At 48.4% G+C, this 20,933-nt stretch overlaps 5 protein-coding genes across 5 annotated transcripts; 3 read left to right on the top strand and 2 right to left on the bottom strand.

Moving 5' to 3' along the window:
* Positions 1–735: 735 nt before the first annotated feature.
* Positions 736–1,452, top strand: INS49_001527 (uncharacterized protein; the record flags this gene model as incomplete). Its single annotated transcript, XM_043162353.1, has 1 exon — positions 736–1,452. The coding sequence occupies one exon, from the start codon at positions 736–738 to the stop codon at positions 1,450–1,452; it is 717 nt and encodes a 238-aa protein (XP_043030859.1).
* A 2,479-nt stretch (positions 1,453–3,931) lies between these two features.
* INS49_001526 (uncharacterized protein) lies at positions 3,932–5,282 on the bottom strand (the record flags this gene model as incomplete). The annotated part of the gene is made up of 2 exons (XM_043162352.1): positions 3,932–4,945; positions 5,028–5,282. 2 exons carry the CDS (start codon positions 5,280–5,282, stop codon positions 3,932–3,934), a joined length of 1,269 nt encoding a protein of 422 aa, XP_043030858.1.
* Positions 5,283–6,433: 1,151 nt separating this feature from the next.
* INS49_001525 (uncharacterized protein) lies at positions 6,434–7,850 on the top strand (the record flags this gene model as incomplete). Its single annotated transcript, XM_043162351.1, has 5 exons — positions 6,434–6,632; positions 6,699–6,755; positions 6,830–6,897; positions 6,961–7,433; positions 7,538–7,850. 5 exons carry the CDS (start codon positions 6,434–6,436, stop codon positions 7,848–7,850), a joined length of 1,110 nt encoding a protein of 369 aa, XP_043030857.1.
* A 1,012-nt stretch (positions 7,851–8,862) lies between these two features.
* On the top strand, positions 8,863–10,734 carry INS49_001524 (uncharacterized protein; the record flags this gene model as incomplete). Its single annotated transcript, XM_043162350.1, has 1 exon — positions 8,863–10,734. One exon carries the CDS (start codon positions 8,863–8,865, stop codon positions 10,732–10,734), a length of 1,872 nt encoding a protein of 623 aa, XP_043030856.1.
* A 923-nt stretch (positions 10,735–11,657) lies between these two features.
* On the bottom strand, positions 11,658–13,714 carry INS49_001523 (uncharacterized protein; the record flags this gene model as incomplete). The annotated part of the gene is made up of 2 exons (XM_043162349.1): positions 11,658–13,332; positions 13,389–13,714. 2 exons carry the CDS (start codon positions 13,712–13,714, stop codon positions 11,658–11,660), a joined length of 2,001 nt encoding a protein of 666 aa, XP_043030855.1.
* Between the last annotated feature and the right edge of the window lie 7,219 nt (positions 13,715–20,933).

The raw sequence follows: 20,933 nt of genomic DNA, 5'->3' as shown, positions 1-20,933 counted from the left end.
CTGTCTGTGGGCATTCCGGTGGCATTGGCTGACTGTCTTCGCTTCCCGTCCGATCAATCAAGGGAAGAATCACGCCTGAGGGACTGTCATCCGGGTGACGTACAGCCCCACACTAGGGCTGAGGTACGCAAGGGAAGGGTATCCCCAGCGGGTCACGACGGTCAGGATCTTGCTGTCATAGAAAAGCCCGGCACGGGCAGGTCACCGCCAGACGAAGAACCTTGGAAGTGACTAGTGCGCAAGAAGAAGAAAAAAGTTGGGGTGCATCGCCCGGACAAGTACCACACCCTCTTGCGTGTTTCTGCCATGCCCTGGCGTACCATCGGCAAACCTGTTCGCTTCACAAGCCCATGCACATCGCTAGAACGGCGATCACAAGGCAGGTTTCTAAGCAAGTACCGCTCTACAATTTCATGTACCCTCGTATCTGGGTTGCCTGCAGCAAGTGCTGCAAGGCACATCACCTGGATTGGCCGGGCTTCTCAGTCGGTGCCTTGCGGATATATCAAAGACGGCACCCCCCGCAACCCATACAGGTCACTGGCTTCATTTTCCCACAGACGGTCCTTACCATATTCTCTCACCCAACTTTGGCACATATCAGCCAAAATAAGGACTTGACTTGCAGTCACCCAGGAGTCTCTCATCAGTGATAGCAGAGACTGTCACTCTCTCACTACATTACTTCCCGCCAGAGGCATCATCACCACCCGGCCACCACACCATTACATCACCATGGTTGGCTCGGCCGGCCACAGGATCTTACGTGGGGTCCGCAGCCACAGGAAGCTGCGTACGACAATGCCAGCAGAGGAGCTGGAGGACCAGACGATAGTTCACAGGAGACAACACAGCGACGGCGCACCAGCACCCGTCTCGAGGATATCGTCGACGGAGAAGCACGCCCGAACACACTGGCCACCAATAGAGTGGGATCCACTCAAGCTCAACCCACCAGTTGCCCAAGTTCCGGACATGCCGGTCAAGTCTCGTGAGAGTCTACCCACGCAGTCATTACGATCAAAACAGTCTTACGCCGGACACGAGCTTCGGCGGCCACGGATGCACCACTCGGACTCCGGGTTCTCACTTGTGGTCCACGACGGTTTCGACTTTGGGTTCGAGAGGGAGCAGGCACTTGGCCAGATGATCCAGCGCAACCGATCGCACGAGGACGAGGTTTACTCCAAGGGATGGCCGTCACCGGCATCGAGTGTTGACTCGGGCAAGTCCTGGTTCGACCACGACGACGACGACGAGGAGGACGCGGCTGTGAAGAGGAGCAACGAGCTGTCCTCGCCACAGAGCCCTCAACGGAGGCCACAGGTTGCCTCTCCGGACGACCCAACGCATTACCTCAAGCGCGGGGGGTGGAAGCGGAGAGGCATCTACTTTGGCGGACAGACCGAAGAGGTCTACCAGAAGGAGGACGACGCCTTTGATCTTCCATGAGAAGGAAATTGTCACATGCAAGCGAGGCTGTGGGCCTCATGAACTCGTTTCTCGAAGTTTCTCGGCAGCATTCACGGTTCATCTGATTTCGGGCACGGCTTTCTTTTGTTTCTGATCTTTTATTAGCAAGCACGGAGTTTCGAGCGTTTACTTTCTGGGCGATCGATACCACTTTCCCGGAGCAGAGCATGGCACGGCATTTACGGACAGAATTTGGGTTTACTGGAACGAGCAGGCCGCGTGTAGCCTTGCAATGTTCGGGAGCGTCGGGGTCATCTCTCTACTGTTATGATACAGGATACACACACACACACAATGACACAATCTCGCGAGCCGAGAGGATAAGTCATCACAACAACAACAATAATCAGCTTACGCACGCCGGAGGCGTCGGGCTGAATCGCCCTGCATGTGCATGTTTCGAAACCTAGATAGCAGTATAAGCGGTGTACACACACCCACACTCAGCAACACACTCAACACACAAAATATTTTAATCAATATGCGACAAAGCTTCGCCCAGTCAAGAGGATGCTCGCGGACCATCGTGACTGCGACTTGAAACTCGAGCCGTTTGTGTGCCGCCTTGGTTCGACATGACCATCTACCTGCCACAAGAAGCAACGGCGCCGACGGGAGCACGACAGTAGCAGTCAGTCAGTGTTCAAGTGTCACAGGCATCCAAGTCAGCTGGTACTTGCTGGCGGCGGGGTTCCCAAACCTCCGCCCTTGGGGGCGAGGTTGAAATGAACGCAGGTACATCTCACGTCGCAAGGGCTTAAGGCCGAGGCTGCCGCTGACAGCTTCACCGTCTGTGTGGCTGATCCTCCCGCAGCAGGCTGCATCTTCCTAGCCTGCTGTTCCTTGCTTACCCCTCTCCTGCGCTGCGACAGCAGATCTCGATATGTCAGACCACACACCACCACGGGCTGCATCACCACCACCACCGCTCCGCCCTTGCGTGGAAAGGTGTGCCTGGAAAACCCCTCACCCGCATGCACGCCGCAGCCGAGTTACATTGCTTGCAGCGCACGGCGGTGTTCCAGGTGGTGTCCCCCTGGGCTTATATGCCGCATCAGGAAATCCGCAACATCGGGGGGAAAGCTGCTGCAGGCACTTCTAAGCAGCTTTGGGAGCTTCAGCTCCGCGCGGGCGGACGCCACATGCGCTCATGCGCTTGCCCTGCAGCCGTCCCGGTGCAAATCGCAATCTGCGAGATAGCAGATCCCCATCCTCTGCATCATGGGAAAGGCGTGCACCCGGCGACAGGTCCCCTGCTGTGGGATTGTCCCCTCCTCCTCCCGGATATGGGCGGCCTTCCGGGCAAAAGCAACTTTCCTGTGGGCCGGGCACCCACCCTCGTCTCAGGCCGACGACCTGCAACTGTTCATCATCAGCGCACAGCCAGCACGCAGGTTCCACGTCACCGCCGACGTCGAGGTGGTGTACGCAATTTGGGAATTGTCCAATTATTCCTGCACTGCCCAAGCTGCGAACCAGGCAGCCTGAAGGGGGGGGGGGGCTTGACTTTTCGAGCTGGTCGCAATGATCCACAAGGGGGATTTGCCCGACTATTGCCTGTGAATGCGACGCTGCCCGGGTCAGGTGAACCACCATCCGTCTGGAATGACGATGACTCCACCCAGACAGCCAGATCATGGCACGGCGGCGTGATTCGAGTGGCTGAGGGCCCTCCAAACCATGGGTGGGCGGGGTGGGTTTGGCAACTTTGTGTGGTGGCACAGGCTTCACCCTCCCACGCCTCGCTCCCACCACGGCCGGGTTCCGGGCTCTTGCGCGTTCCGCACACGGTACAACGTCCAGCAAGGACAGGCCGAGGTGAGGGAGGCGAAACTCCCACGCGGTGACGGAAAGCCTGCACAGCAGCTGGGTAGGGACGGGAACAAGCTAGGACGGATTCGTTCTAGAACAGAGGCAGCGCTGTCGCACAGCTCCGCAGCTGCTCGGCGTTCATCTCCGAGGCCGTCGGGAGAAGCGTAGCGCGGTGAGAATAGGGAAAAAAAAAAAAAAAAAAAAAAAAAAAAAAAAAAAAAAGGTCCTTCGAAACCTTGGAAACCTTAATCGTGAGGTAAACAGACTACGGTTCAGCTGGGCCGGGACGTAGCTGTTCGAGCTATGGACCCTGAGGAGAAAACCTTAACCTCAATAAGCCCCTCTCTCCCTCCCGGCCCCGGCGATGACCGCGACGGGACCCCCGGGTGCCGAGCTTGTATCCCAAACTACCAACGTCGCCCTCACCATCTCCACCAAAGAGCTGCCGGGCAGTAGCCTCAAGCCCAAGCGGGGGTTTGGCAAGCAGCTGGGCCAAGTTGAACCTTCACGCGGTCCGAAACACTCGGCACGCTGGCTGCCAAAGGAACAGTCCTGGGCACGCTTGGGCAACACGAGGCAATCTTGATCGATCGACCGCTAGCTGATCAATTGTGGCATCTACTAAGTCTAGGAAACATGGCTCGCTCTACATCTGGGGCTGCTTGTGGCTGAGGGCGTCCTCCTTCTTCTGCTGCTGCTCCCAGGTCGGGTAGTCGGTGTATCCCACGTGCGGGTCCGCCGGGAAGGGCCCGTAGAAGCGCGCCCGGTCGTACGGCGTCAGGGGCCGGCCCTCGCGCAGCCTGTCGACCAGGTCCGGGTTGCTGATGAAGTAGCGGCCAAACAGCAGGGCGTCGTACTTGCCGCTCTCGACCTCGCCCCAGGCGTTCTCGTCGTTCCAGCCGCCGCCCGACAGGAAGGGCGTCTCGCCAAAGATCTTGCGGAACTCGCTCAGGTCCACCTCGGGCAGCCCCCAGCTGTCGAGGAAGGCCTGCTTCTGCTCCTCGCTGAAGATCTGCTCGTACCGCGGCTCGATGAAGCTGACGTAGCTGAGCGTGGGGTGCTTCTTCTTGAGCTCGCGGCACAGGTGGCCCCACGTCTCGAGGCGCTGCTCGCCGCGCGCCTGGTTGAAGAGGCCGAAGGGGCTCAGCCGGATCGCGAGGTTCTCCTGGCCCACCGTGTTCGCCAGCTCGCCCATCAGCTCGAGCGCGAACCGGCAGCGCTTCTCGGGGCTGCCGCCGTAGTCGTCGGTCCGCTTGTTGATGTTGGACGAGAGGAACTGCTCCGGGAGGTACCCGTTCCCGCCGTGCACCTCGACGCCGTCGAAGCCCGCGTCCATGGCCGCCCGCGCCGCCCGGACGTAGTCGCCGATCGTCTGCTTGATCTTCTCCACCGTCATCTCGACGGGCGGGTGGTCGCGCAGCCTCACCGGCACCGACGTGTGCGGCGGCGGGTACGGGAACGTCTCCTCCGCGTCGTCCCACGGCGTGGCCGACGCCGACAGCGTCGGCGTGCCCGTCAGGTGCGGGATGTTAGCCCGCCCGGAGTGCCAGAGCTGCGCGTAGATGACGCCGCCCTTGGCGTGCACCGCGCTCGTCACCTTCTTCCACGCCTGGATCTGGTCTACCCGGAAGATGCCCGGCACGCCAGGCATGGCATTGCCCTTGGGGGAAGCATGTCAGTCTGAGTTCCTGTCCCGTGCAATATGCCAAACGGCAATGTTCAAGTGATCAGCGGCGGCTCACCTCCAGGTTGGGCGGGATCGCCTCGGATATTATGAGACCTCCTTCGGTCGAGCGCTGAGAGTAGTACTCTGCCATCAGATCATTGGGAATCCATTCTCTGTTTGGGTCCTCCGGGGTGGACTCCTTGACCGGAGTGCCACGGTTCCTCGTCAGGGGCGCCAGCACCACCCGATGCTTGAGCTGGATCTTCCCGTTGGCGATGGCCAGGGGCTGGAACAGCTTGGACCCGGCCCTGCTGACGGCAGCGTCACCCATTGTGTGTGTGCGTGCGTGATTGGCTGGTGGGAAATGTGACTTGGGCGATGAAGAACGGCCGCTGGCGTTCGGTGAGATTGCGATGGCGAGGAGGCTGGATGGATGGGTGAGATATCTGACAGGTTCTAAACTTTAACGAGCCCGACAAAGACGAATATGTCGCCCCAAGTATAAGAGCACGTTGAATTCGGAGGTAGGCCCCATTTCCGGCTGGATCGTGTGACATTGTCTCCTGCATATTCGATTCGCAGGTGGGCCAAGATCATCTTTGGGTGGGGAAGGTGATCATCTTGGACGGAGACAAATTACTGGGGTTTCTCTCCGCTGGGCCCACAGCAAACCAAAGTCATGCCGGTACTTGGAGGCTCGGCGCAAGCTCACGCCCATGCTCACGCCCATGCTCCTGGACCGTGAGGAGAGCCCCTCCATGGTTCGCTCCATGGGAAATGAAAACTAGTGCGTATGAAGGTGAAGCCCGTACTGATTCAGGACAGTTTCCAGCACCCAGAGGCTCTAACATTTCGGGCGCAACATCACCAGTTCTGGGGCCCCGCCGAAGGTGCATTAAAAGGGCTGAGCCGGACGGAAGGACATGAGTCTCTGTGACCAGGGTGCGTCCCGGGGCCATCCATCCCGGCATCCACCGCAACCACGCACTCCGGTTTGATGATGTTTCCTTCTTCGCCCTCCGGGTCCACGGAAACCGCCTGGTATACCCCGGGACCGTCTCCCGCGGCGGCATTAGCCAAGCGGGAATTTTTCCCCTGAACATCCAAATGACACTTCCGTCAAATAAGATCAGGTCATGCAGGCCCAAGGCCAACCCGCAAGCACGGGCTCTGATGCGACGCAGCGCAAGAAAAAAGAGTTTTTGCCCCAAAGAGAAGACAACAAGGCCCGCCGCCCCATTACAAGATGCGGAGCTTGGCAAACACTTAGCTACATATTGAATAACAACCGAGGGGGGGCCAGGTGTTCTTGAGCGAGGCCCCATCCACCTCCTACTAGCTAACCCGTCATACCCGTCCTCGATGATCATCCTCTCTGTCGTCTGTTGACCATCGGACGCCCTGACCGTGCTGCTTGCACATTGCTCGCGGCCGCACTAAGCACAATTCGACCCCTCGGCCCCCCCCCCCCGCGTCTCCCAGATGTCGTCCTCGTCGACGCTTGTGGGCGCCGCCCCGGCCCCCTCGGGTGTGGCGCCGAACTTTGAAGAGCCTGCGGACGTCCTCCGAACGGTCAACTATGTCACCCAGGCCCTGAGCATACTGTTCGTGACGGTGTTTATCGGACTCAAGCACTATGCCAAGTCTAGTGTCCTGCGCGGGACATGGAATCTCGAAGACTGTGAGGCGCCCGAGCCATTGCCTTGTCAGAGGACGGTCGGAAGCATCATTTACTGACATGAGAAAGACATCACATACTTGTCATATATCCTGTTCATCGGGTACTGTGTTGACAGCATCTTTGGTATGTCCTCCTCCCCGGCTCAACCCCGAGGGTAAAGACATCCGGATAGTCCGACTCACGTCAAATACCAATAGCATCTGTATATGGCGGCGGCATTAATCAATGGGAGGTAACGACGATACAGCTCCCATACTTTTTAAAGGTGAGCAACTTCCTCCTCGCGGGCTCATCACTCCGTCGCGCATGGCTGACATCGAGCCCCCAGGCCGGATATGCGGCGACCATTTTCTACCCCCCGATGGCCCTCAGCGTCAAGATGGCGCTGCTCCTGATCATCGCCAGGGTCTTCGGGTCGGTACACAAGAAGACCATCATGTGTATCTACATCTTCATGGGCCTGTTGGGCGGCTACTACTTCAGCGCCCTGGTCGTGAAGATCAGGATCTGCTGGCCGATCCACGCCTACTGGGAGGGGGACATGAGCAAGTGCCTGGACCAGCGGGCCATCATCATCGCCGACGCCATCGTCAGCGCCGTCAGCGACCTGGTCATCCTGCTGCTGCCCACGCCGCTCACGTGGTCGCTGCAGCTGCCGCTGAGGAAGAAGCTGCGCGTGGCGGGCATCCTGTGCGCGGGCGGCATCGCGACCGCTTTCTCCATCTACCGGCTCGGGATGATTGTTGCCGAGGGCAGCTCGCCCAACCAGACAGTTGTGTTTGTCAAGGTCATTCTCTCTGGGTAAGCATATTCTCTTGTTACTACGATCTCTGGGATAACCCCCCCCCCTTCTTCACTGCTATATGGCGGCTAAGTAGCTAACCCTCGTGTTCTCTTGTCTACAGCAACGCAGAAGTAGGCCTAGGGATAATCTGCGCCTGCCTCCCAGCGGTGACGGCGCTCTATACGCGGCGCAAGGGCGGCAGCGGGTACAAGTCGGGCGGGTACCACTCGGGGGCCTACGGCAACCGGTCCAAGTCGGACGCGGCGGGATTGTCCAAGAACAAGATCTACGTCAACCACTCGATCCACATAGGCACGGTACCACGGGGCGAGGACGAGGAGCAGAGGGGGTCAGCAGACCAGTGGAGCAGGAGCCAGGACCAGATCGAGCTTGTCACCAACGCGCAGGGGGTCTCCGAGTCGAAGTGGACGTGAGATGATGCGATGTGATGTGACGGGAAGGTCTCGATGGCATGAAATCAACATGGGACGGTTTGGGATCTGGACAGGAGCGGGCCGGGATGGGAATTTTGGAATTAGGACGGATACCCCCCTACCAAAGCAGCGAGGCTCGGGTAGCCGATGCAAAAAATGAGATACAACAGTAATGTCTTGAATCACAAACTTTGGAGACGTCAGGGTGCCGGAAACCATACTGGGGGCGATGTCCCGGTCGTGAGATGGCCGTCGCAGCCAATGTCATTCCACCCGGCGCAACGACCTGCGATTTTGACTCCATCATGCTCAATGCCGGGTCTCTCTGATGCACGCACATCGCCAGGGGCCAGCGTGGCCCTGGGTGACAGGGCAGAATCGGCAGCTGAATTGCTGCTCGTCAGGGCTCGGAAGAGACGACCGAGGTCGGAAGAGCTGGAACGAGAAGGTTCGCTCCGTGACTCTGTTCCCACAATAGAGTAAACAGGGGTCGAGCAAGGCTGTATCGCCCTGCAATTTTGAAACTACCAGTCGGCAGATGCTCGGCCGTTGCCACAATTATTCTGCCTGGGATCTCGATATCTATGCTTAAACCCCTGCGCCGTGCATGCTTACTTGAAGTATCCTCACACTGAAGGACCCGTTTTGGCCGGGCCCGAGAGGCGAGCGAGTAAGTCACGTCAAGGCTCAGAACCCATCAGCCTATGCTGGACGTGCTGTGGGTGGTCACGCGATCGCTCATGTAAGCAGGCGGCCGCAAATTTCCCCGGCTTCACCCATGAACAAACTTGCTGCAACCAGTCCAGCTAAGCCGACTCAAGAAATCAGATAAGCGGTGCAACAACAATGGGTATGTGATTTATCATCGTGAGTGGGTGGGAAGTGAGAGGAATATATGCCCTCCAGCCTGACCTGTCCTTGAAAGTTGCGCCTGGGCTCATGAATGTGATCGCGAGTGACGCGACGATTGTGTTTCCATAGGAATCACCACCTGCAATACTTAGTACTCATAATGGCCACCAAGATAAAAGACATACTAGGATACCTTCTAGATGAGGCAGATGCCGCGGAGGAGGAAGATGTCGAGGATGACAGTCATCACCATCATCATCATCAACATCACCACCACTACCACCACATCAAGGACCAATTAGACGACCTCGAGCCCTCCAGCCATGTCCGGTTACTACAACAGCTCCTCTGCGTCCGGCATCCAGAACCGGCTCTCCCAACAGAAATCCTAGAAGGCATAGATTCTATATTACAACAGCAGAAGTCACGAAGAGTCTTGACACAGGCAGGGTCGATCCAGTCAGCTGCAACGCTGAAGCGGGAAAACTCCACAGACGTCAGGCTGTCCCTCTGGCAGGGAGACATCACGACCCTCGCCGGACTCACGGCCATTACTAATGCCGCCAACAGTCAGGGCCTGGGCTGCTTTCAGCCCCCGCATCGCTGTATTGACAACATCATCCACTCGTTCGCAGGGCCTCGGCTGCGGCACGAGTGCAACGAGGTGATGCGGTCCCGAGGCCGCGAGATCGAGCCAGGCGAGGCCATCGTCACGCGGGGACACTGCCTGGCCGCGAACTACGTCGTGCATACCGTCGGCCCGCAGCTGCGGCGCGGTGTGGGCCCCACTGCTCTGCAGAGAGAGCAGCTGGCGCGGTGCTATGCTTCGGTGCTCGGCGCCGTCGACGGCCTTCCCGCAACGACGCCCGACGGGCGCAAGATTGTCGCGCTGTGCGGCATCTCTACGGGCCTGTTTGCGTTCCCTGCGCGGGAGGCAGCGGCGGTCGCTGTGCGCGCCGTCGCCGAGTGGCTCGAGGATCACGAGGGGACATCCGTCACCGACGTCGTCTTCGACACCCTCACCGACGAGGACGCTGCCATCTACGAGGAGGTCATGGCACGTGTGCCGCGGCAGCGGGTGGGCTGGTCGTCGCCCACACTATCGAGCGAGGGCAGACCTCAGCCACAGCCCGTGATCCGGTGTGACTCGCTGGACCGTGCGAGGGAGTGGCTTGAATCCGCAGACGCAGTCCTCGTCAGCGCGGGCGCGGGTCTGTCAGCTTCGGACGGGCTGGACTACACGTCACCGGCGCTGTTCGCGAGGCACTTCCCTGGCTTCCTCAGGTACGGGCTGCGGACGCTGTACAGCGTCTTTGGGTTCACAGGGTGGCCGACGGAGCAGGTGCGCTGGGGCTATTTTTTCACGCAACTGGCTATGGTCCGCGCCTGGCCTGCGTCGGACATGTACCGCACGCTCATCTCGTGGTTGGGGCGCCTTGAGGGGAACGCGCACGTCAGGACATCCAACGCCGACGGGCTCTTCCTCGCCAACGGGCTTGACCCTGACAGGCTGTCCACGCCGCAGGGAGCATACGCTGTGTTGCAGTGCCTGGCCAACTGCCGTCCGGATGCCACGGTGCCATCTGCGCCGCTGGTCGAGGCAGCGCAGTCCGCCCTGGACCCAGTCTCCCAGGTCCTGACCGACCCTGACAAGGTCCCTGTGTGCCAGTTCTGCGGGGGCAGGATGAATATCTGCGTGAGAGCAGGAGATTGGTTCAACGAGGTGCCATTCCAAGACGGCGAGAGGAGGTGGAAGCAATTTCGCAGGGAGACGGTGCTCGGCGGTGAGAAGACGACAGTGATCCTCGAGCTTGGCGCCGGCATGTCGACCCCAGGGGTGTTGAGGTGGCCGAATGAGGACCTGGTCGCCCGGGGCGGGGGAAGAGTGAAGCTGATCAGGGTGGGCTTGGGGCCTGAGACCGCTGTGCCATGGCGCCTGGACGAGGCTGGGCTGGCGATCAACATCGACGGTGACATTTCGGCAGTTGTTAGAGAGCTGCTGAGTAAAGAAATAGAGCCAGCAATGGCATGAGCGTACACGGTGTCAATGATTGCTGGAAAGACTCCGATTGATACCAGCGGAAACAGCCGTCTCAACCCCAGCGTAATTACAACAGGGCGGGAGAGGCATGCCAGGATAGCTCCTGAAGAATAATTTCCAAGATGTTCCAGAACTTCTTCCCATGCGTGGAAGCTTTCCAATCGGCCGCGCCCAGGCGATACCGCCGTTTAGCCATGAAACTGTCCCCTCGGGGGTTTGCCATTTTGCGCAGCGACCAGCGCGTCTGCCAATGCAACGCTGAGGTCACAACGATATATGCAAGGCTTCTGGATGCCGTCGTACTCGTTCCTGCAGATCGGGCTGATCCTGTCAAGGATCTTCCCACATCGTTTATAAGGTTGCACCCGGACGGCCGGAGCACAGACGAAGGGCTGTCGGAGGAAGAATTCCGACCATCGCTATGCGCGTATAGGACGGCCTCGCATTCTATAGGACTTGCGTTATGGGGGTATTCCCCAAGAAACCAGGCACAAGAAATCGCATGAATCTGCAAGCAGCCGGCGATCGGGTCCGAGACTTTTGGTAGTTCGGATCGCCTGAACACGCGGAACGTCACTCATTTCTTCCCATTAGACTCATCTCTTCTTGCCCGGAAATCATGAGTGTCAGCGTGGCAGAAAAGAAGGGATGACACGCTCGCCGATCTATTTCCAATGGTGTAAAACAATAGATTAAATATCAATTCTGAGCCGCAGGTCACTCGGGATCAGTGTTTGGCAGGCTGCTTCACCCCTGCACTACAGCACTTGGCCTGTTGGAATTCTCCATTCATCGAGGATCATGAGGGCACAGTCCATCCTAGTGCAGCGGCTCACTGTCATCCTCAATTGACGCGTCTGCGAACCGACAGTCAAGCGTTACCCTGTGCCTGTGTGCCCTGCGAGATTGCAGAATCAAGGCAAAGGCTGAGCCACGCGAGCCACGACATTACGTAGAACCTGCTCGATGCTCTCCTTCTTCAGCCCCTGCTTGACATCGCCGACCGTCCAAGTCCAAGTCCTAGTCGCAGGCTTGGGCTGGTCGACGACCCAACTCCCAAAGAGGTGCAGCTCGGGGTGACCGAGCTTCGAGAGGATGACTTCAAAGCGCAACTGTTCCCTAGCGTCGTTGCTGTTCTCGAGGGCGACCCCGGAGATGTGCTTTGCCCATACGATTGGCAGCTCGTCCTCGTCGCTCGGCGACGGTGCTCTGGCAGTCAACACAATAGTGCTGGCACGGTCGACCAGGACCCGCGCAACGGCTTGTTGCAGGTAGTATTTGAGATCGCGTAGTGTGTATCCCTCGCCCTGAAGGTGAACTGGAGGGTATGCTTTTGAAAGAGGGTTTGTGCCTCCCTGCGCCGGCGGTAGGATGGAGACGTGGTAGGGTGTCGCAATGACGTTGCCCATGACTGTTTTGCAGTGAATAAGAAGTCGAGACTCTGGTGTGATGTTCAGTTCATACTGAAGCTCCAAGGGCCCGAAGAGTGCTTGGATGAGGGCCTCTGACGGAGACCCATTTGTCGAGGCCAGATCCAAGGAGATGGGCGGTTCGACCAGTTTAAAATTCACTGTGGCGATCCCTGCGGAGTGCAAGATGGTCGACAAATCCGAAATGAAGCGCGTGGCATCGTCGATAGATGTTTCGTGCTGAAGATTGGCGAGGACGGGACGTAGGAGAGGATATGGCGACATTGTCGTGGATTGGTCTCTGTTCTTGGAATCAGGGCGCGATCGCCTCTGGTTGTTGATGCGATGCGCATAGGTCAACAACTGGTGCAGAGCCGAGCTCAGAGATTCGGCACGGTAGTCTTCTGGAAGGGTTTCCGAAGCGCCCTCCTCAACGGCTCGTTCAAGTGGCTGTAGACTAAAGACGATCCGAATATCGCCATTCAGAGTATATGAAAGCGCGTCATTCTCGAGCCGAACACCGTAAGCCTGTAGCAGGCGGCCCTCGCGATTCATCTCATGCCACAATTCCTGCGCGAAGATGGTGTTCCTGGCTTCGAGAACCCTCTCCTCCAACGGTGCATCTTGTGGAAGCGGTCTTGGGAGCAAAGACCGCCCGACGATCCGGTGGTTCTTCTCGAAAGTGACGAGTAGACGCTGGGATTCACCAAGCATTTTCCCACAGTCCAGGTCGACGGTGCCGTCGTCACCGCGTCTCATCGGCGCGAGGCTTGTATTTCGGAATCCGGGCGCAGCCTCCGAGAAGCCATACCTGACACCAAGGGTCTCTGGCTCGTTGGGAACGCGTGTGACAGCCCAGCCTTTCTCACTGACTGCGAGGACCTCGGCCCAGTATTTGGTCTCGACACTAATTTCTTTCTGCAACCGAGAGGCGGATGTGAGAACAGAGTTCACCGCCCTGTCGATATCTGTCAACTTCCAGCCCGTGGCTACCAACTTATGATCCAGCAGACGCTGAGGTGTGACATTTGAAGCAGCTAGTTTGTCTGCGCCGAGGCTGCCAATGCCGACGAGATCTCGGAGTGCTGGGGAGACCGTATCTTGGGCTGGTCTTGGGTTCTCCTTTGTGATCAGCAATGAGACGAAGTCGAGGGCGAGCATGGCATTCTGGTGCGCGGTCCTGCTAACGGGTCAGCAACTTTGCACTGATCTAGATGCAAGGCGACGGCTTCGTACTCGGCATGGAGTCGCACATCTCCAATCGCCTGGTGCAGGTCCTCGATCCCAACCTGGTCTGCGCCTTCGTCGTCCTCAGCATTGTTTCCTTCCCCGTCGCCGTCACCATCCGCGCCCTCGCCATTGGCCATGTCGACTTCTTTCGACTCCAGGATGCCATTCGCTTCTGCCTCTGCCTCCATCTCTTTGCGCAGGCTCTCCTCTGTGACATTTCGAAAACCTCGGTCGGCATTTACGCGTGCGATGAATTCACCCAGGTTCTTTGGCCGGCGATCACTCTGAGGCACCGGCCTCAGGACGAACGACTGGGCTGGGTTCGACGCCATGTTGGCAGCGGGAGTGGATAGAGCGCAGGTGCGTCGTTGGAATTGTGCTCTGCAGTGGTCGGGACGCGGCGCTGTGCACGATACAGGTGAGAGGCCGAGCCCGTGGCTCAATTCGATCCGTGTCAGGAGTCGCGCATGGGCGACCTTGGGGTCTCTTGGTGGCTGCCCGCGAACCAGGCAAGCTGATCGAATGCGCCGCCGTGGAGACGTAGGAGCTGGAAATAGTTGAAGTGTTGTGCACGGTAGTCTTCAGTAGTTCCCCGACGGCGTCTCTCGTGGTCGCGAAAATGGGAGGATTTTGGGGTCGTGTGGGTAGGAGTGCTCATAGGCGAGCTGTCGACATGCGCAGCGGTATGGACCGAGGTTGAAGCTGTCGCGAGAATGTTGTTGCGGAGCTGGAAAGCAGCTCCAGCGCAAATACCACCCCTCATGCAGTCGCGATTGACGAGCCAATGGGGGAGGTTGCAGTCCAAGCTCCCGCTGGCAGGGGGTTGCGGCCGCTAAGTTTAGCGGGCTGCCAGGCTTGACAGCGGGTGGATCATCTACGTACCTACCTACTCTCATTTGCAATTAAACGTATCAAAATGGCGCTAGCGACTTGCACATAACACACCACATTAAAAATTATATGTACTTATTATGCCGCTAGTTAATACTCTTAATATTATTAATTTATACACTTACTAAGGTTATTATTACCATTAAACGCTTATATATTAATTGCTATATATAGCGGTTACCCTTAAATGTAATTTCTTGCCCTTTAACTTATCGTTAAGGTTTACAAAAGCTGTTAATGCTTTGCTAAAGCTTTAAAAAAGTATAATTAATGCTAAGCATTATTTATTTATATATAATTATGGCTAATAAGAGTATTTATATGCTATAAGGCCCTTAAGTAAGGTTATTATTATATATACCTTAAAGTTAATTTTGCATAATAATTATAAGCTCTTAAATTATAGCCCTTATTAATTACAATCTTAGCTTAAATATTACATTATTTTTAATAATAATCCCTTAAAGTTAATAAGTATAATACTTATAAAGAAAAAGAATATTATATTTATAATATTTAGCGATCCTTTTATAAAAAAGCTTTAAATAATTATTAAGCTAAAGGCAAAGCCTTCTTTACTATTACTAATAAAGCCTGCTTAAAAGCTATTAATAAGGAAAAAGTTATTGCTATTAAAGAAGATACTTTTAAAGCCATTCTTACCATTATTATTGCTAAAAAGTAACCTTACTAAAAATAATAAAAAGGAGCTAAATGCTTTTACTTATATTAATAAGAACTCCTTTGTTAACCTCTTTATTAACCCTTTTATTATTAAAAATAATAATATTTAGGAAATTATTAAAAAGGCTGCTATTAATAGCTTTCCTTATAATAATATTAAGATTAAAATACATATAAATATAAAAGTAGCTTTTTCCTTTTTTTTAGCTAACTTAATTAATTAATTTAAGAATATTTCTTTATTTATTTTCTTAATGAAATATTTAAAAGAGTAATATAATAAATTTAGCGGTTTTTTTATTAATTAGCTTAATAAGTAGCTTAAGGATTTTAAAAAGCAAGTTACTATTAACTTTAAAGGCTATTAAGTAAAGTATAACTTCCTTGCTATAATAATTTAGTTAAGAAAAGGCAATATATTAAAACTTATATATTTTAATTAATAAGTAATAAATGCTAATCTTAAGATTATTTAATTATTAATATATAACCTTATAAAGTAAGTTAATAGCAAGGTAATACTTATTTTAAATATTATATACTTATTTTAAATATTTATTGCGCTTTATATTATCTTAAGGCATTAATAAGGTTTAACTATGCTATTATTAATGTTTAAAAGCTTTATTAATATTTAATCTTATAAAATTAAAGAAGCTATTATTATAAAAGTAAAAGAAAACAATTTATTTTAAACTAAGCAGTTTAATGTTAATATTAATAATGTTTTTTAGCTAAGCAATTAATTAAGTTTTTTATTAAGGTTTATAAGAATTATAATTATGCAAAAGGCTATTATTGCTTAAAAAAACGCTAAAACTAAGTTATTTATTTAATTAAGTTAATAGCTAAAGTATTATAATAAAGAACATTATTTTAATTATAAAAAAAAGGTAAAATTAATAATATAATGCTTTATTAAAGGGAATAAAATATATTTAGCCCTTATATATAATAACTTACTTAAGTAAGCTAACTTAATTAAAAAAAAGCAAAAAAAGGCTTTTTTAAACTATATTCCTAAGAGTATATATAATTAAGCATTATTTTATTATATTAATTAAAAGTAAGGCAATTAAGCTAAAGTATTTAACGCCCTTTTAATCCTTAAGCTAAATAATAATATTTTCTTAGCTATATTAAAGTACTTAAGTAAAGCTAATATGCTTAAGCTAAGCAAAGGTAATATAAACAATAAGAATATTATTAATATTAATAAAGGCAATAACAATAATAATTAGCTTATATTAATACTTATAAATACCCTTAATGGCCATTTAATGCCTTAACAATTAGCTTTATTACCATTAGCATTATAAGCAACTAAGCATGTATATATATTGCTTATAACTCTTTCTTTTATTAAAATATTAATAATAAGGGTTACGCTACCTTTGCTATATTATTTATTAATATTTTCATTATCCTTAATAATACTTAATAACCTTAAGGGTAATAAGCTGCTAAATAACTTTTTTTAATATATATATTATTAAAAAGCCTGCTATTATTAAGAAAAGCAGGAAATAAATTACTTAGCTATAAAGCTTTAAAATATAAGCTTAAGTATACTTAAGAACTTCTTAATATAATTAAATAAGTAATTTATTAATTATTAGTTTAAAAAGGATTTGAAAAGCTTTTTTTATTAATATATAAAGAACTTTATATAAAAATGCAATATGCTAAAGAAAGGCATATTAAACTTATCGGCATTTTTAAAAGCAATTAAGGGCTTTAAAAATAATGCTATTATTAAAAGTAATTAATTACAGCTTATTAATTATATGCAAAAGGATATTTTAAAAATTACTTTTATTATTATAATAATAATAAGTAAAAAGTAGTAAAGTTAATATTAATGCTTATAATATAATAAGTTTTGCAAACCAGCTTAACTTACCTATACTTATTATGCCTTAATATAAAATATTAATTTCCTTTATAAATTTAATATTAATTGCAATAATAATATTATTAATAAAAAGATAAAAAGCTAAATTATTTAATATAAAAATTATATTATATTTAAGATTTTTTTTAATAATATTATAGCAATTTAAAGTTAATATATATATATAACATACCTACCTTAGCTTATACCTTTTCTAGCTATATAAACCACCCTTCCTATTACCTTTTATTTAATAATAAAGAGCTTTTAATAATTTAAAGCAATGATAATTAATATATTATATAATTAAAAGGTTATAAGTTTAATTTTATTGCTTTAAATTATTAAAAAGATTATTATTATTAAACCTTTTTTTTACCACTTAATAATATTTACCCAATACCTTTTTATATTATTAATACTTAAAAAAGCAATTTTATAAAATATAATTATAACCTTTAAATAGCCTTAATACTTAGTAATTAATTAATATACTTTTTTTTTAAATTAAAGCTAATTTAACTTAATTATTATATATTAACGTTAACCCTTATATAATTACTTAGCTATAAGTATTAACTTATATCTTCCCTTATTTATAAAGTTATTACTTTTTAATGAAATATATTAATTATTAAATTAATTTATTAGCTAATTAATATAGCTATAATTAAACTTAATATATAATAAAAAAGTTATAAGTTTAATTATAAGTATGTTAATTAAGCATTAAAATTAACTTATAATTAATATACTTTTTTATATATATCTTTTATTTTAACTACCTAGGGCAACTACCTTTTTAACATTATATATATATAAAATATTACTTATTTAATAACGTAAAAACAAGGCTATTTAATATAGAAATTATATTATATATATAACTTTTTTTAATAAAGATATAATTATATAAAGTTAATTATTTAAATGCTAATTATATTAATATTATATATTATTATTTTATGCATTAAGTGCATTTAATTGCCTTTAAGGCAAAGACCTTTTAATAAGCATTTAAAAATAAATAATATATTATTTAATTTATTTAATTAAGCTTTCTTTTATAATATACTTTTTATAAATATATGCCTTATAACTATTAACATATATTAAGTTATAATTAAAGCATTATAGCTAACTTAATTAATAAGCATAATAATATATATTATTAAAAACATTTAAGTTACTTATATATTATAATGCTTATAATAATAATTAAAGCTTAAAAACCATATATATTGCTAATGCATACATTAAAGTATATAATTAATTGGCTATTTAATTGGTTTAAGCTTGCTTTAGTTTAAAAACCATAGCTTTTTAAAAGTAACCTTAAATTACTTTTATATTTAAAGCAACCTTATATATTAAGTTAATAAGAAATTACTATTAATTCTTTTATATATGCTATTAATCTTTATAATATTAAAAATAGCGATAAATATACTTTTTAAGATTATTAAAAAATGCCTTAATTAAGTTAAAATTAAGTAAGTATAAAGGTAAATATTTAAGCTAAATGCTAGCTTAATTATATACTTATTAAAGGTTATTATAAAAGTAAAAATTAACATTATTTATTATTAGCATTAAGTTAAGCCTTAAGAATGGCAATATCTTAAGCAAAACCTTACTTTTAATAAAGTTAATAAAGCCTTAACTATTTATATTACTTTTATATATAAATAACTTAAATATGCCTATAATTATAAATATTAAAAGTACTTAATGCTATATATTGCAATCTTTACTACCTTTAAATATAAGTTTCTTTAGCTTAATACCCTTTAATAACCATCTTATATATTATAGCTTATTTTTTTTATTTATATTAAACTTATTAATAAAGATAAATTAGTTTATATAAAGTTCTTAAGTCTTAATAATTTAATTAGCTTAAATAAGGTAGTTTTATTAAGTAGTAATTATACTTATAGTTTTCTTATTTTATTTAATTCCCTAAAGTACTTAATTAATAATGCTTATAAAAATAAATAAGTTAAAGTTTTTTAATAATTATTATTATATTTTATTTTAATATAAATTATTCTTTAAAGCAAGATAGTTAAGAAGGGCCTAAGCAATAAAATAATGTATTAAAAAGAATGGATATTTAAAACTTAAATTATATATATTATAATAAAAGTTAGTTAATTAAACAGCCTTATATAAATTCCTAAGCTTAATAATAATACTAGTAATTAAAGTCCTTTTCCTTAACTTATAAATCTATACTTTAAAGCACTTTATAATTCTTATAATAATAACATTATTTATTTAGTTAATATTTAATAGTTCTTAAATTATATGGAGCTTTAAGAAGGTTAAGCGATGAGATATAGTTATAAAACTACCATAGATTAATTTGTAATAATTAAAATATATAGCATAGCAAAAGACATAGCATAATAAAGGTTATGGGATAAGTAATTATGGTTAATAGTTAGAAAGGGCACGGTATAATAAGTGCATATAATTTTTAGTATGGTATGTTATATGCAGGCCGCTAACGCCATTTTGATACGTTTAATTGCAAATGAGAGTACAAACATACATACATAACACGGTTGAAGGCAGGTTCTCAATCCATTGTACGGTTACAAAACGGTCAGTCTGAGGCAGGACACGACATCACACCATCTCTGGGTTGCGAGGGCATATCTAGATCTACCTAGGCAGTCCATACCTATCTATTGCCATCTGAGTGGATTGTCTCCTGGTGTCTAATTATTTTCAGTGCTGGGCTCGGTTCTGGCTTGACACCTGATCTCCCACAGCCCGTTCCTGTAATTAAGCTCCAACTTCTAACCTGCAGGGTGACATTGCCATCGGAGGGTGCCTACGTAGCCGGCTGCCATAGGTGCCCAGCATGAGGCTGCAAGGCGTGCATACATCACCCTCGGCATCACGCCAGGACGGACATCGGCCATGCCCCACGTTCCCGAGATTGCTCACCCCATTTGCGAGAGCAGGCCCTGTCGGCCCTGCGCGAGGCTGGGTTCGCCCAAGTCGGGCGTAAGCGGCTGCAGGCCAGGCCTGGGCCTCAGGGCCTCCTGGATTAAGGTACAATAGAGATGCACAGACATGAGGAGAGGAAGAGACACAGACACAGGCTGATGGGTGTGGGTTGACACCGCGACGTATGACTTGCTTCAAAGTTTTCCTTGTAGTGAGGCCACCGTCTCGAGACACTGCTGGGTCCAGTCCCACTTGACAAGCTCAGTGTTACAGCGGCATTTCAGCGAGACAGCGCCGTGCTACAAGGGAGAGCAGGAAAAGTCGTATGAGGGATTAAGTCCCTGCGGTATGAAGTCACTCCAAGAGTTTTTCGGTGGTGGGTGATGGTGGGGTTGACGTTGACAGCCCGCCCAGATAAGATAAGAGCTATGATGTCCCTCCCTCCTCCCTCCCTCCCACTTGCGCGCGCTCACCCGAGCTCAGCTTGCTCTGACCTGCATTGCCTTCGTCCCACCTTGACGCTGCTATTTCCTTGTCTTCCGGTGCAGCATATCCCGTTGTTGACTGCTGCTCAACCCCGAGGCGCTCTCCTCATCCCTCACCTCCCTCAAAATCCTGATCTCGCTTGTCTCTTGAACCCCTCAAACGCCCCGTTGCGGTGACTCGACTCAACAGCGCCACTCAGAAACATAAAACACTCGTCTTGCCCCGCCAGCTGTGAGCCAAGCTTCTGGTGGGCTACGAGTGCAACTTCGTGGTTTCATTCCGGTAAGTCAGGTCAGACACCCAGTCAGACAGTTTGGTACCCCCGGGAGATGAGAAGGGACGGGACGACACGAGACAATCAGAAGAGGTGCTCAGGCACGCCTGAACGCGCCTGGGCACTCGCCAACCAAATACCAGCCATTTCACTTTCTCTCAGTCTCAAGTCTCACTCTCATCCTCCATCTTCAATTTCCCCCGCAACAGCCGACGACAGCGACTGACCATCACCTAGAACCTGATTGCATATCTAGCCATTGGAACACACCTCGCCAGATAAGACTCGAACATTACCGGGCGAATATTATCGGGCACAATCCCAACCCTATTACCCCCAGATTCCACTCAAATAGGACAAC

This window comes from Diaporthe citri (genome assembly GCF_014595645.1).
Source record: "Diaporthe citri strain NFHF-8-4 chromosome Unknown scaffold_1, whole genome shotgun sequence".
In the NCBI taxonomy this organism is placed as follows: domain Eukaryota; kingdom Fungi; phylum Ascomycota; class Sordariomycetes; order Diaporthales; family Diaporthaceae; genus Diaporthe; species Diaporthe citri.
Note: the sequence above shows the minus strand (reverse complement) of the source record. Positions and strands in the feature narration are given on the sequence as shown.